The sequence below is a fragment of the Triturus cristatus genome, chromosome 4_1, assembly GCF_964204655.1.
Source record: "Triturus cristatus chromosome 4_1, aTriCri1.1, whole genome shotgun sequence".
In the NCBI taxonomy this organism is placed as follows: domain Eukaryota; kingdom Metazoa; phylum Chordata; class Amphibia; order Caudata; family Salamandridae; genus Triturus; species Triturus cristatus.
Window position 1 is genome coordinate 805,168,679 of NC_140585.1, and position 17,109 is coordinate 805,185,787.

The window sequence follows — 17,109 nt, forward strand, 5'->3', positions numbered from 1 at the left end:
CCCACCCCTGTTCCTGTTTAAAAGCACTGGCATGAATTAAATGTCTGGGGGGCACAACTGGCTCCTCCCGGGCTGGTCTCTGATTGGCTGGGAACTGGCAGATTCAAAACAATGCCCCTTACTCAATTCAACAGCGCGTCCACGCTGCGGCGAACGTTAAATGCCCGGGGAGTACAACTTGCTCCCAGGCTGGTCACTGGCCAATCAGAGTGAAGCACCGCCGAGCATTAAAACTAAGCAAATGCTGAGTAGCAGCACGTAGAAACAGCGTTTTACAGTGCAAAGTAAGCTTTAGTGCAAATCAAGTATTAAAATCAGCAGCTGATTCAAAACAATGCCCCTTACTCAATTCAATCTATCAGTGGTTAATTTGTTAAAGTCTAATTTTGCACAAACTAGCTCTTGTAAATTAGAGCCAGAGGAGGAAGAATAGAATTGATGCTTTAGCCATTTAATGTTAGCTAATAAGCAATTATGTTGAGCAGATTTCTTCTTTTTCTTGGAGACAAAATCTATAATGAAACCGCGAGCAGCAGCTTTAAATGTGTCCCATATCAATGAAGGGGAAGAATTTGGATCACCATTTAAGAGAAAAAATTATTCAGCAAAAGAGAAAGGAAGAAAAAAATGTGGATCCCGCAAAAGACAATTATTAAACCTTCATCTAGAAGAACTGGGTTGTGACCAAAGCAAATCAAAATCTGTAATCACTGGGGCATGATCAGAAATTACAATAGGTTCAATTGAAGAGGAAATGAGATTTTGAGATAAATGTTTGGCGAGGAAAATGTAATCTAATCGTGTAAGAGAGCCATGAGGAGGGGAGAAAAAAGAATGTTCTGTTATAAACGCCAGGCATCTATAAGGTGTGTCTGAGAGATTGTTGTGAAATTGCTTACGAGCATTATGGGGGATAAAACTAGTGTGGGATTTGCAGTCTATAAATGGATCCATAATTTGGTTGCAATCACTTCCTAAAACAAAAAATTCCTCTTTATATTGGATACATTTTAATATTAATATAATAATTTTAATACATATAGCATTATTAGTTTTACCAGACGTATATGTTACCATCTTGTCGGTCATATATTAATGTTGTTATTGATTCTCTTTTCTTTCCTATAGGCTATGTCTATACCTTTTTCCTCTGTCTATTGCATACTTTGGAAACAACTATAGGAAGTTTAATTATACTTTATACATTTCATTTTCTTGATGGTTATATAATACAAGTAGTCTCAGAGTGGCACATACAAGATACATCTATAGATATATGACAAATTGTATATCTTTTTGATATGACCATACTGTATGGTTCTTGTCCCTTTGGTATCTTCGTTTTTACTGCAGTAGTTGTTTTTCACTATTAGCCCCCCCCCCCCTCCTTTTTTTAGCATGTCATTCCTTATTTAGGGAATTTATAGAATATGGGATAGGTTACTTTGTAGTCTTTGATGTGCTTGAAGGGGTGATACAATTGGTACTTTAAACAGCAGGCACAATACATCCGCACCACGTGGTAAATATACTTCCTGGATGGCCCTTTGTAATTTTTCGTTTGTAGATAATATAGTGACAATATACGTGATCTGTAGCACATTGTTCTTTTCGTTTTACATTGGAGTTATTGGTAATATATTAATTTCTAACTTGATATTTGAGTGTCAATACCGGTCGCTCGTTTCTGATGACATTTATATATTTCGAATTGCGTTTTGGAGCGCATTAATTGGAAGTGATCTGCCTGTCTTATTGTAATACGTATAGCTTTATTTATTTTTTTGGCTTGTGAAAGAAATTGTCATGCTCTATGGGCCACCGGTGCATTCGGCTTGCAGTGTAGTACCAATCAAATATGGCGTCCATGGTTCTGAGCAATATCATGTGATCCAATTGATATGTAGCTCAATATGCCCTTTACTTTTTTTCGGTTTAATTGTTAATACATTGATTTTTCTAGTGGATTATCAATTTGACATATGAGTGAATAGGAAGAAAATCGCCACAGCTTACGGGCCACCTGTACACTCGTCTTGCATTTTAGTATTAATTAAATATGGCGTCTGCTGTTTTGAGTAAATCATGTGACTCATAGGATTTGTAGTATTCGATGCCTTTCACTGTTTTTTGGAATAATTGGTAATTTATCTACTTAGTGGATTATTTTTTTTATATATGAGCGTTTGGATTAGTCGCTCCTTTTTGTTTATACTCCCTTATATAAATCATACTCAATTCTTTTGGAACATATTAACTACCAGTGGCCGGTTTTTTAATTTAATTTTATTTGATATATATATGATCTGAATCTTTGGCCTGTGAAGGGAATGGTCATGTGTTACGGGGCTTTTATATACTTGGCTCCCTTTGTAGTGTTAGTAAAACATGGCACCCGTTGTTGCGAGTAAATACATGTGATCTAAGAAACTGCTCCCATTATCGAGGATTTTGCAACATGGGGTTAGTTTTATATATTGATTATTCTCTTTTTTTACTATGGGAGACAATATGAATGTAAATACCTTTTCTCTTTCCATCAGGAATATTGGCTGTTACCTAGGCCTTTGGATTCATTTATTTTTTGAAGTAACAAGTTAAAGTTATTACGAAGGTAAGGTGATACCCATTTTTGCTACCACCTGTTGCCTTTGTATGTCTGGAAATTTATTTTTTGTCCTGACTATGATTTGGGCTATTGATGGTAGAGGCCACCCTGGATGCTTTGTATTTGTAGTAACATTTACAATTTGTAAATGCTAGGTATTAGAGGCACCGCCTGATATTCGTTTTCCTATTATGGTTAGGACCTGGGTTCTACAGTCCAGACGAACTGATCTACTTTGAAAATTGTGGAACACTCAACGTACTTACAATTTTTGGTAAGTTGTGCGTAAGCTTGTATACTACAATAGACCCAGGCAGGGAACTTGAACATCGTTTGGGACTACGACTTGGGGGTGGCTTAACTATACTAAATTTGATTTATGGTTCTGGTGGTACTTTGGTGTTTTGCTCTCCAATAAGAGCTTTGGTATTCTCCCCAGTTTAGAACCCAGGCCCTTACAGAATTTGTTCTATTATTGAAACCACTCGATTGTCGGACCAAGATTAATACATATCTGGTGAGATTACTCGGTGGCCTTTGTGAGCATTGCTTGTCGTACAATGAGTTTGAGCAATAGAAGAGTATTGAATTTTTCTCTGCATTGGTATTGTCTTACATTTCTTCGTTCCTCTGTCGCCCCCTTCTGTTCCTTCACATCTTTTCCCTTTCTTTCCTAATGTGGGACTTCTTTAGTTGTGTTTTTTCACATAAAATTATAGCCTGTGATGAGGGATTCTCCCTTTTTTTATCTTATTGAAAATAAGAGTGTTAACTTGAGGAGAAAAACATCTCTTCACCTACGTTTATGTATCTAATTTACTGTATGTCTATACATCCAGTATTTCATACTATGTTTAATCAATGTTGGTTTGTTCTGCCGTTCTTTCCATGTAATGAATGTATGTATTTGATATGTTTATATTTGTTGTGCAGGTTTCTTTTTGTTGTGTTGTCTTATGTGGCAGTTGTACTTAGTCTGTTTTTATTTATGTATTCTTTCAGCCCTGACGAAGTTCCATTTGGAACGAAACGCGTTGGCTGATGTCCAAGTTTTTAATTGGAAAAGCAATAAAGTGACTATTTTGGAATATACACAGAATTATTTGACTTCCTCCTGGTGCACCGTCCTTCTTTCTTTATATTTTAATATTAGGTCAAAAGGAATAGTCTGGTTGAGACGGACAATAAACATTAAGTACAGTCAAAGAAATATTGTTATTAAGTTACTTAGCTAATAACCATCTACCCTCCGAGTCTATGTCTTGAGAAACAAAAGAACAATTTAACCTTTTATGACATAGAATAATAACACCATTTTTTTATTGGAGGTAGGAGAAACAAGGGCTAAGCCAACCCAACTCCACTTAAGCTTTAAAGCCTCCAACTCAGTCAAATGAGTCTCCTGTAGTAAAACGAAATCTGGATTTTAGGAAGCTAAATGAGAAAGTATTCTCTGCCTTTTTATGGGATTAATAAAAACTTTCACATTCCAGGATACAACTCTGAATGTGGATAGACTGAACAATGTATAAAGCAACACGATCAACAGTAATAAACTAAAAGAAATGGAATACTGAGAAAGGGAAGGAGAACAGAAAAAAGAAGGGAAGTATAGGAGTTAAAGAGAGAAAAGGAAAGGGTGATAGGTAGAGCATTAAGAGAAGACAGTACATGTCAACCATGGAAAGGATATATAACTGCAAATAAGGGCAAAAAGAGGACTGATGACTGTAATACGTACCTTCAGGGGAGAACAGGAAGAAAATACAAGGAGTGAGACAGACAGCTGAAGACGACATCTAATCAGGGAGAACGTACCACAATGGGGAACAATATAAAATGAGCGGGAAATGTATAAACAAGAAATCCCAAAGAGAGAGTCTGTATAAATATGAAGAAGAGAAAAATAAAGAGGTAAAGTTAACATATTATGAGACAAATGTTAAAGACAACCTGCAAAAAGAAAAAATGTACTTGTTATGAAGCAAAAATTAAGAAGAACCTGCAAGAGAAAATCACAAATGTTTTTTCAAAGATCAAGCATAGTTATAATAGGAAAGAGATAAATTAGGGTACAGAAGAAGTCTCAGAAGAAAGACCAGCAGTTTCCATCAACGATGTGGAATGTGAGTGGGTACATTTCTTCAAGTCTATCGGGTTCTCAAAAGTAGAGGTTCTAGAAATGCCCTTCCAGATATGCGACTTTATTACTGGGCAGAGCAGCTTGTGGTGATCAACCACTGGTTGTATCGCTCTCCGTTAGACCATGCCTACATGTTTGATAGATACCAGATGGGAAGGGAGGGATACCTTGGCGCTGTATATACAAAGGTCCGGAAGGGCAGATATCTGGGTCCCACGGCCTCCACGGTAGAGCTTTGGCACCAGGCTACCAAACGCTTAGGCTGGACTGACTTTCTGACTCAATCCACTCCATTGTGGTACACCCAAATATTAGGAATTTTATGCTATCAACCTGGGTTTGACAAGTGGGATGCAATCGGACTCTCTAACATTGGCCATCTGGTTCAAAAGGGTAAAATCCTAACGTTCCAAGACCTGCAGGAGAAATATGAATTGACTCGGGGGGAGACGTTTTGATATCTGCAGATTCGGCACGCCCCAACAGCCGCTTTCCCAGATATGAATAACCTCCCGGAATCGTCCCCACTAGAAGACCGGCTGCTCTCTGAATCACTCCCAGACAAAGCTATTTCTTTAACATACCGCAAGCTATGTAATAATTTACCTGACCCGTTTCAAACTCTTCGTAGCCGATGGCAAGCTGACATCGAAGATGAGGATTGGCAAACAGCGCTGATGTCGCTGAGAGTGGTAGCTATTTCGCTTCGCTTCTGTTTGATCCAATTAAAAATCTTACATAGAACGTACCTCACTGGGGTCACACTAGCAAGACTGGAACTAGGCAGGATGCACTTTGCCTGAGGGGGTGCCACCAAGAAGCAACTTTCTATCACACTATATGGGACTGTCCATTCCTGGGATCCATATGGGAGGGGGCAACTACACACATGCAAGATGCTCTTGGTAAACAGATTAGCCTCACTCCACCACTAGGGCTTCTTAATATCTGGGATGCGACTGACCTCACAGAAGTGGAACAACAGCTAGTCACTTTGGGTTACACATTGGTCAAAAGGGCACTAGCTATGAAGTGTGGGGTGCTGGGGCGACCATTGACAACTGCCTGGGAGGCTGAACTGGATAAATGCATGATTGCAGAAAAAGAAGTGTTTAAATCTAGAGGATGTCCCAAGAATTGGGACAAAAAGTGGAGTGGGTGGAATGTCCGTAGAGGAGACCTATGTCTGTCCCCGACTATAGAAATGGAAATGTCTAGAAATAATCATTATGTACCTGATATACTTGCATGAATATATGTCTGATTTGAATAATCTGCACCTGATGTTATAAGGGTAAAATGTCTGTGGAATATTACATGTGATGATTGGAAGTTTGTATTCAATAAAAACATTTTTTTTTTTTTTAAAGTAGAGGTTCTGTTTAGAAAAGTAACCTTAACTGAGCATGGGTGAAAAAGCCCACATCTTTCACCCAGTGAGCGTAAAGCAGTACGAAGATCAAGAAATTCCTTCTGGCGTTTGGCCGTTGCTGAAGAAACGTCTTATGAGATAAATAACCTGGAGCCAGACCACACAAGTAGCTTTTTTAATTTAGCTGTGTTTGCGACTTGTAGAAGGTCAGTGAATTTCAGAAATAGAAGAATCAAGCCCGTGGCTTCGAGGGAGCAGATGAAGAGGACAAGCAAGGGCCCAGTCTATGAGCACATTGAATATTGAGGTTTGTAGCTGCAGGAAGATCAAGAAGCTTTAGAAGAAAGGTGGTAAAGAAATGGACGGGATCATCACCCTCCAAGCCCTCTGGAAAACCATATAAGCAAAGGTTATTGCATCCATTTCTATTCTTAAGATCTTCAGTAGATATCTTTAACAGGAGGGCCACCTTCTCTAAGGTGGTAACCTTGACGGATACATCCTGTAACTCGTCAACATGCTGTTCCAACACAGATAGATGAGTTTCCATAGACGACCATTTAGTATCTAGGACTTGCAGACGGGAATTTGTTTCCTCAATAAATGGACGTAGAGCGAGTATTTTCTCCAGAACAGTGTCCAAAGATACTGGAAAAACAGATTTCGGCAGAGAAGGAGAATCCTGTTTGAGACGCTTATTGGTAGAAGATGGAGTTGGCAGTTTGATTGAAGAAGTTGGTTAAACCACCGGTCGTGACTAACTAGATTGTACCATTCTGCCAACACGATGTGGAGAGGAACTGGTATGGAAGGAATCAGATGCTGGAACATGAATTGTAGACTTCTTGTCGATAAGAAGCAGTTTTTTACTCCTACCCATAAGTTGAAGCAGAGGCAAATCTGTTAGAATGAGTGGAGTATCCAGCTTGTATAGCAATTCTTTAGATTCACTCCAAAAATAATACTGCGCGAGATAAAAGCTGCAGAACTGGACAAAGTTATTCAAAAGTATTTTCAAGAAATCAGTGGTACACTGGAATGCAACCAAACAGACTTGAGGAAGATGAATAGAAAAAAGGAGCACTCCATAGTTGTACTTGTGCAAAAAAAAAAAAAATAACACAATTCTACAACCTCTACCCTTCACTAATCCAAAATGAAAGGAGAAGGTAAGTAGATACCTAATTATGCATAAAAAACAGGTATTACATACTATGCTGAGAGTCTCTTCAGGTATGATGTATTTGTGAAGAAGAACGCCATCGCAAAAAAAATAAAAAATGGCGGCCGTTTATGAGGAGTTATAGATTTCAAATGTTTTCCTTCAACAGAATGAGAGGAGAACCATTCCGGCAGCCAGACCCATACTGTGGGACTTCCGACGTGTAAAGAGATCTGTTTCAGGCAGATAGAGGCTCAATATTTACCGCAGCATTATCCATCGTGGGACGGAGCTCCGATCTAGGCGGCCATCTTGGTTGGCGCCACGTGCGCTCCCCCAGGATCACTTATTTTAAATCTATTTTCACTGCACACACTCTTCTTTATCTCTGCTACAAGAAGCCTTTGTGGTAGAGTTTTCAAATTGGTGCACGTGGGCAGAGCTCTATTTTTCTTGTCTTCTCCTTTAACAAATCATGTTATCAAGGGACTCACGACCCTATGTACTTAGCCCATGTCTGTAATATAGGAGGTCGTGCAAGCAAGTAAATAGAGCAGGCCAAGCCGGAAGCGAGCCACGGGTCAGGCTTGGCTCCAAGAGTCTGTGCACAAGCCGAGCCATAAAAACATTTGCCATGTATATCGTGCAGCAAAAATATTATTGAAATATTATACAATTGCTTCAAAATTTAAAAAGTGCATTTCTTTAATATGCAGCTGTGTTTCACCTTTGTATATCAGATTATATCACTGCTTAAACAGTCATTTATTAAAAGTGATTGTTTGTAGAAACATTCACAGCTTGCCACTCAATGACAATGCCTGTAGTAATCTAAAAGGCTTAGCCAGTAGACATGTCAACCCCAAACATGGCCTAGATTCTTAATGTATATGATTATGAAACAACATTTCAGTCTGTTAAATCAAATGTAAGAGGTGCTTGTACTGCACGCATCCTGAACTCAAGTGTTTAAAAGTGCACGCATATGTGATAAAGAAAAAGGTGGCTCAAATAAATATTTGCCTAGGATCCCACAATTGGACAAGTAGGGAAACTGGTATTGATTTTAGGTTATGTGGTTTCACATTTTGATTTTCAGCAATTAGATGAATATCTCTGTGTATTGGTCGCTCTCCCCCGTTTTCATCAAATGTTACTGTTTTGTCTCCCATCCTTGTCCTCAGGATGAGAAAAACCGGTATGGAAATTGCAGGCCCTACTCAGGGTTGCAACGCCCAGCTACGAAGCCAAGAATGCATTTATTTTTGGGAGGGGGGTGTCACACCACAAACACTCCTCTGAAGCTATGCCCCTAGTCAGTGGTGCCTTTGCTGGCGATGCAATTGGATATGTCTGACATGTGGAACTATAGGTATCTGTTCTTCGTTTGGCGGTGTTGCAGGTTATGTGATTAGTTACAAGTGCCTCTGCTAGGGGTACAGTCGTTCTGCAAGCTTAGCTGAAATGCAAGTGCCTGCAGCCGGGGCCAGCTTTAGGACAGTGCGACTCGTGTGGCCGAACTGGGCGCTGACCTGGAGAGGGGGCACGGACCTCGGGGGCGGGGTGCTGTGTTTAGCAATAACTTACGATATAAAAGCAGCTGAAGCAGAGTTCCTTGTGCGTCCAGATTTCAGGCAGCAATAAAAATTTCAAGATAACTAGTGCATAATGTTCCTGTTAGAGAGAGAGATTGGAGTTTTGTCTAGTGTCAGTTTTGATGCGCCATAAAGTAGCGCAAAGGGTTAATATCAGTAGCGGAGCTAGACCTACTGCCACCCAGGGGGGGTCCCTAACTTTGCTGCCCGGTGCAGGTAAGGAGCGGTGGGTGGCGGACGACAGACTTGTTCTCGGGGCGAGAGGATGGTGGTAGTTCACAGACACATGACTTGCTCACCTCAGCTGCCCCCAGAAACAGTGCCGCCTGGGGTGGACACTACCCCTCCCCTCCCTAGCTACACCACTGGTTAATATGCCTGCTGCAAAGAACAGATCTGTGTTTAAAGTGGATAGCTGAGTGGATTAGTAAAGCCAGCCTTTACCAGCGCTTTAAAACAAATTAAATGTATTTGAGAAGGGCTATGGAGAGATAAGAGGCACTTTTGACGGTGGTGGTGGTGAGGGAATCCAAAGCGGAGGTCATGGGGCAGGGGTAAAGAAATGTGTTGCGTGGACGCCACCAGCGCTAAAGCCGGTCCTGCCTGCAATCCATAAACAGCCCTGCCAGGTACCACACATCAGGCGTTAGACAAACCGCATTCTCAGTGTGGTGATCCGCATCACTGCACTGAAATGCAATGTCAAGCATAATAAATAAGTATAGCGCCTCCTAGGTTATTAAGTCCTAGCGCTGCTAATTATGCACCATTAATGCTGTTTGAAAAAAAAACACTTGATTCGGTGCTCTGCTCCCGGCAGGCTTGAGGACTGGCTGAGCTGCTCCGCATGTCTAACTGCTACAATGTAACAGTAGGATTCTCGGGCATTAATGAGTGTTTACATCATGATGACTGACGTCAGGACTCTGGAGAGAAAACAGCGTCAGGAGAGAGAACGGTGGCTCAAGCGGATGGCTATAGTTCATGAAATGAAATTGGGGTACGCTGCAGCAGTGACAATGCCGGCGCTGCTTCCACCGCAGTAACATTAATTTAAAAGAATGAAAAAGATGACAGCGACCCGACCGCAACCCCTTGGGCCGCGGCAAGCCACTCAGATAAGGACCACTCATTTAACGCCAGGCCAATTAACATATGTGAGAAACGGTGGGCGGTCGTCAAATTCTTTGGAGGGCCCCATGATTGTACGTTAAGCCACAGTCGGTTTTGTTACACGTGGTGTGCCTGTGCTACTTCAAGCGGCGGTTGCTGTTAATACACGAGCTGCAATGAAGCAGGTTCCTGCACTCCGCAGAAGGTGCGCTGCCACAGGCGCCTCTGTTTAAAGCTGTGCTTGCTGTCGGGAAGGGAGGGACACGTGCTCACCTGTCACAGGTAGCTGAGAAAGTTGCCAGACTGGGTTGTACCACATCAGAACCACAGGGTGTGCAGGGAAGAGCCTCAGCCAGCGCAGACAGGAGCCAGGACGCCGACGGACTTATTCCCCCTCCCGGACAGGGAGTGGTACGGACCCGGAACTCGGGCCCGGCAGCGGCTGCAGTCTGCGTCGGGCGGCCGAAGGGTGCAGGTCTGCGAGCTCTGTGCAGAAGAACTGGGCTGCGGGATGGGCTGTTGGTTCAGGGCGCGGCGCTCGGCCCCGGAGCCATGAGACCCGGCGGGCTATGCGAGATAGACTTGGACGTCCCCGAGGAGGAGAGCGACGTGTTCGTAAACCAATGCGGGTCCCCTGCGGATGGGGTCCAGCGACACCAGGGGGATTGCTATGGGGGGCCTGGGGAGGGACGCCTGTATCAAGGGGTGCCAAGGGGGTCAGAGGAGTATGACGTCGCTGGCCCCCAGAGCCCCGTGGAGGAGCCCCTTGAGGGCCCCTGGAACCGCGCCTCCTCGCTGGTGAGCGGCCTCCTCGGGGAGCTCTATGACAGCTTCAATGGCGGCCAGAGCGGGGGGTGGCCCGGGCAGCGTGGGCTCCAGCAGCAGGACAGCGTGGACAGCTCCGCCGAGACCTCGGGCTCCGACTTCTTCCAGGCGCGAGGGGGCCCCGAGTGCCGCTGCTTGCAAGAGCTACAGGAGAGAAGAAGCCGCCGTCACCGGGAGGCCTACCTCCGGGCAACAGGTGAGGCTAATCCTCGGAGTGTGCACCTTGGAGTGTATACTCGCGAGGAAAAGTGAGAGTGGTCGTGGGAGATGGTTTGTTGTTATTCCGGGGGGATATACTTGCAAGACGGAGTATTCATTAGAATGGGTGCACCTGCAGGAAACAGGTGCAAGTACACCTGCGAAAGAGGTACATTAGAGGGGGAACGCTAGGGAACAACAGAGAAGTTTAGGGTTATGCTTGCGGGGGGCATTCAAGTGTACTAACTTTATAGTTTTTGTGTACGATGGAGACAGATGGGAGTTCTCTAGGGGAAGGGTATGTATACTCGCGGGAATGGACACACCTGCAGTGCCAGGTGAGAATCCACCTGGCTGAGGAGACACGTGAGAATGCACCAATGAAAAGTAAGGTTATACCCTCGGCGGTTTGTGAGAGCACTTACTTAAACATATCAAAACAAATGGATGAACCTCGGCACTCAAATCAATTCAATATTATTTGATAAATCTTTTTCTATGCATGTAACTTTGAACATAGCAGCAAAGAAAAAGAGGTTTTTACTTGCTGTACAGTTTAATACACATATGAAACATACAACTTTGACCATATATTTGGAAGTAATCGCATTGTATTCCAAAATTGTAAGACTTGATACAATGATCCTCCAATCGGACGTCAAACCAGCAGCCGACACGTGTTTCGTTATAAATAACTTTTTCAAGGCTTCAATATGTAGTAGATGAGTCCCAAAAAGTATTCCATAGAAATTCAGGTTCTTTCTGTGATATTTATTAAAAATAAACATACAATATCAGGAGAAATTCACGAATGCATTTGTGCCCTAACCATACTAACGTGCGGCAGCTGAGTAATTTAGCAGTATGCCATACATGACGCAATTAAGTACGTCAGCGAAACAAAGTGACCCCTGGGGACCCACCAGGTGTGCTCTGGATTCGCGAGAGGCATGTGATGCGCAGCTTGATACGAAGGTGCGCTCATGTCAGTGTTCTGGAATAAGTTCACGCAGATAACCACAGTTCAACTTCTCAGCCGTCCTGCGTTTAACAATTGTGCCTGTAGCGGGGAGAGAATGGGGCAGGCCTGTGGTGCTTATCATGGCTCAGTTTTGGGCAAGTCCTCCTGGGATACTGGCCGAATGGACTTTCGGCTAGTCCCCCAACGGACTTTTGGCTAGCCCCCCTCCCTAAAGGAACAGATGAGTGTACTCTCAGATTTACGCGTATCTGTAGAGAACGCCTGAGGGTACACGCTGGGAGATGCTCATCTGCGGGGGGTTGGCCAGAGTGCACCCTGGCTGGGGTAGGCATCAAGGGACAGGTGATGGTACACCCTGTGAGGGGTATATTTGCTGGGATTCGTGTGACAGGCCTCAGGACGGTGGGTGCACCTGTGGGTGCAGCTTTGATTACAGTAGGGGAGGGGTAACCCTCTGAGGGGCTACAGATGAGCGTTCACCCAAGGAGAGGCATACCTGCAACAAGGGTTCAAAGTAGTCACGGGGATGGGCACACCTTCAGAGGACAGTTGAGAGCACACCTGAAGAAATGTAAAATCAAAAAGTGGAGGGACGCGGTGTCATTTTCTGAGGAGGCAGCGAGGGCGCAGTAGGATAATACACACAGTGGACATGTGGGAGCAATCGCCGGGACAAGCATAGGGGGGGGGGGGGGGGGGGGGATGTACATTGGGTCCTTTACATGAGCGGCAGGTGTGAGCCTGTATCGGGGCGGTGGGGTGTTCTTAGAGGCCGGGCCGCAGGGATATACTTGGAGGTGACAGGTGTGTATATTCGGGCGAAGTGCTGGTATTGGCCGTACCTAAACTGAGCTTGCCGCTGTTGTGTGTGCACTGCTGAGTCTTTGGGACAGTGGCGAGTCTTTGTGTGTGTGTGTGGGGGGGGGGGGGGTGTAGTATACCCGTAGAGAAAGGTCCAACTTGACAGTAAATCTGAGAACTAAGGTAAGATTATATTTCTGTAGGTAGATAAGAAGGTAGAGGTATACCTGGGCGCGAGCTACTGTTACACCTGGGGAGAGAAGTTGGGGTATTCCTCAGGAAAGAGGCTCGCTCTGTATTTGGAGAGAGCGGTGTCCACGTACAGTACGACATTACTTTCAAAGTATCATGTGATTGTTGCGTTTTCCAAACTCGTCTCGGTGTTTAAAGAGGTAACAGTTCAAAGTTTCTATTTCATTTCGGTAGTTGTATACACACCTGTCTTAGTAAAGAAGGAAATGTGTATAGCTGGGTGTTTTAAATGTCACTGTGTGTTGTCTTCCGGTTGCTTCGGAATGCTGACTTGAGCCCCAGGTGAGGCTGCGCCTCTCAAGCGGGTGGTGAGGTGTTAACTGAGAAGGGAGTGCGGATTATACTGGAGGACAAAGACAGGGTGTACCCGCGAGAGGCAAAGAGATGCCCCGAAGATAATGACAGGAGCGAGAGGGAGGCTACCCCCTACCAAACCAATACCATAATTTAAAAGTGGGCGCAACGTAGATGGGTAACACCCTGCCGCCGCCAGGACTATGGGCTTGAATAATTGAGGTACACGCGCGCTGTCCCAGCCTTTGCCGCTGGCAATGCAACAAAACCACCATCAAGTGCCACTCTCTTTCGTTTACTGTCGAAAACCAACAAGAATCAAAAAAGTGTTTAAGATACTAATGAAATGAAATGACGGAAATTTCTAAAACGCACAAATACCAAAAGAAGCGTCAATGCGCTAAAGCAGGACGAGCTCTAGAGCGAAAGAAAGAGCAGAAGGGACAGATCCTATGAAGAGTACTGCCCAGGAATTAAAGAGTGTAGAGCCGAGCCGTCAATGCATTCCCAACACTGTTCTGTTCCTGCAGGTCACTGAGGTGGCGTGGCAGCGAATAGCAGAGTTTTGCTGCGGCCATTGAAAAAATCCTATCACCCCACCTGGTCTTCCTACATTTAGGCAGAACTGCAAGATTGTAGCTAGAAGGGCGAAGATGTATGGTAGGAGGGTATCTTTCTTTGGAAGATCTTAGTCCGCCCTCTGGGACCCATGTTTAGCACCGCCCTGTGAACAATGCATAACGAATTCTTTAATCACTTTGCTGCCATAGCCACATGAAGGGATGGATACCAGTGATGGGCGGGAAGGAGGTAGAGTGGGGCTGAAACACGAAAAAACGTTATTGGCAAGGCAAGTGTTGCATAAGTAAGCACATGGGACACAAGTAACCATACATGTGTGGCAGTTTTACTCCTCGTTTTTGCAGGCGGTATCCCGCACAAATGTGACCTTCGTGTTTTCTCTTCGCTGGGGACCTTTAGAGAACCATTTCACTGCGCTTTCTACTGTTTTCGTTTCCCCCCGAAAATGTGGCATGGTTATGTTTACTCCGAAAGTTTTTCTGTTCTCTACCTACACAGGGGTGCAGCAAAAATGTGCTCTTACTGGCGGCGTGGGGCTGGGCTGGATGGAGTTGTACTCACACTGCCACTCAATCTGCAGACAGCGGGTCGGGAGCAGTTACCTTGGGAACGAGGGTAACATACACCAGAGGGGAGGGGCAAGGGTTTGATTGGGCGTTCAAAATCAAAACGTGACAGAGCAACAGGTGTTTATAAGTCCCGACTGAGGTGGAAGAAGTTCTCTGAAGGAGTTTGAATGATTTTAAGACCTTTCCTGAACACGCCGGCTTGTTTCTGGGGTTCATGGGGATTGCTTCACACCAGTGTGCAGTGGCCGGCCCCTCTCACGCCCATGAATGCACATATTTCCAAGGTCGGGGGTCGGGCAGTGCAGGCCAGCAGTTCAGTGTGCCTGACGCTGAATCTGGAACTCGTCCTTTATTCGACTTGTCTGTGGACAGGAAGCCAACCCTTTAATTGCACATACACGGAGGGAAGCGCGTTTCCTCCTGCGCGTTCACGCCTCCAGTTCAATTACAGAAAGCTTGTTTCTTTCAGACACTCCGATAAGGGAAATTGTTCAACTTTATCTTTGGTTTCCAGATGGATGACTTTCCGCGGTACACCATTTGCCACTCCACATAACTAAGATGCGTGCATTTCTTTTTTTTGTATTCGAGCGTCTTCCTGATTTACAAAAGTACTTTTACGGCTCCGAAAGTTGCATGGAAAGTGAAGCCTCCTAAAAAAGAACAAGCATTGGGGAAGCCAATAGGTCTCACTTTTACAATGCGATTGCCGAGCTGTTGGCTTTGTCAATATATAGTAAAGTGTGTGTGTGTGTATATATATGTGTGTGTATGTATGTATGTATATATATGTATATATATATATATATATTTTTTTTTTTTTGTAAAAGAAAAGCACATTTTCAAATACTGGAGGAAAAGCAAACACTTTTGTATAGTATCTCAAAACTACATTGATTTCAATATTTTCACTCTTTATAAAGGACACACTCATTTTTCAAATACCTTTCATTCAGAAGCTCAAACCAGAATATAAAAAAAGAAAAAGGAAATGTTTGAATGTAAAAGGAAATGCTTGCCAAGGTATAATTTACTTTTCAGGCCTAATTTCTGTCAGGGCCGGGTGTCTGGATATATTCATGACCCAGCATCCCTGCTTGGATCGAGGGGAGTGGCCCACCCAGGGCGGACCTTTCAGCAATATAACGAGCTGGTTCACGGGGCGCATACTTTCAGCAGGTCCTCGCCTCTGAGGAAGAAGTTTCTTTATACTTCGAAACGCGTCAGGCTTTTGGACTGGGCTGAACTGTTCAAGCGTTCGATGTCTTTGCCACCCCTGTACCAATATATGGTTTTTGACCTACGAACAGGCTCCGAGTGCTTCCTAATGCAGGGCAACCAAGAAGCGACAATTTAGAGACGGCGGGTCCAGCCGTCGGGAATGCACCACCCCATTATCGGGGGCCAGGAGGATGGATATTTATCTGACCTCTTTTGGGGAGACTGTGCTGGATTTAAGGAGTGAGTGATACAGACATCGAGGCCCATCAACGGGCTGAAAATTGCGGCAGCTCATCATGCGGGGATCCGCGGACCACAAGGCCCAGCATTCCTCACTCCCAGTGTGACAAGCGGCCAATCAGGGCCGGGTGTCTGGATATATTCATGACCCAGCATCCCTGCTTGGATCGAGGGGAGTGGCCCATCCAGGGCGGACCTTTCAGCAATATAACGAGCTGGTTCACGGGGCGCATACTTTCAGCAGGTCCTCGCCTCTGAGGAAGAAGTTTCTTTATACTTCGAAACGCGTCAGGCTTTTGGACTGGGCTGAACTGTTCAAGCGTTCGATGTCTTTGCCACCCCTGTACCAATATATGGTTTTTGACCTACGAACAGGCTCAGAGTGCTTCCTAATGCAGGGCAACCAAGAAGCGACTATATATATATTTATTTTTTTGTTAAAAAAAAAGGTAAAAGAAAAGCACATTTTCAAATACTGGAGGAAAAGCAAACACTTTTGTATAGTATCTCAAAACTACATTGATTTCAATATTTTCACTCTTTATAAAGGACACACTCATTTTTCAAATACCTTTCAGTCAGAAGCTCAAACCAGAATATAAAAAAAGAAAAAGGAAATGTTTGAATGTAAAAGGAAATGCTTGCCAAGGCCTAATTTACTTTTCAGGCCTAATTTCTGTCAATTTATATAAAGGTGCCTGTACAGAGATACATCACCTGATCAACCAAATTACAAATAATATTTATGCATTTTGAAACATGTTTAATTGAAGTTCAACATATATATATCATCATGTTCAAAACACATCCTATTCATCAAACAAATTTATGCATAGGTGTCCCAGACAGGAGAGGGGAGGAAAAGTGCATCAAGGTGCAGACGTGAGGGTGAGTGATGGAGGGAGGGCAGTGAACAGTGCATACATCAAATACATAAAAGGCCTGTCCAGCCTTAACTAAGGCTAAATTATTTACAGAAACAGAAGGTCAAAAAGGACACGGTGAATCTCTCACTGTTGTCCACATTCAATAAAGAAAATAGAGCTGTCAACGTTTCGATCCCATGTTGGTGTAGGGAATTCTGCTCCTTACGAAAGGGTCTTCACCAGCACCATAAAGGAAACACATAACCTTAAAATGTCAAGTTTGCCT

The 17,109-nt window shown here is 43.9% G+C and overlaps 1 protein-coding gene across 2 annotated transcripts in view; it reads left to right on the forward strand.

Annotated features, from left to right (window-relative positions):
- Nucleotides 1–10,177: 10,177 nt before the first annotated feature.
- The window catches only part of TBC1D30 (TBC1 domain family member 30), a 259,726-nt gene continuing 252,794 nt past the window's right edge, over nucleotides 10,178–17,109 (forward strand). The window contains exon 1 of one of the 2 annotated variants that reach the window (XM_085653419.1): nucleotides 10,178–11,014. In XM_085653419.1, coding sequence (XP_085509545.1) covers nucleotides 10,546–11,014 — 469 coding nt within the window. In that variant the 5' untranslated portion in view covers nucleotides 10,178–10,545. The remainder of the gene's footprint in view (nucleotides 11,015–17,109) is intronic. The other variant, XM_085653418.1, reaches the window with a different exon arrangement.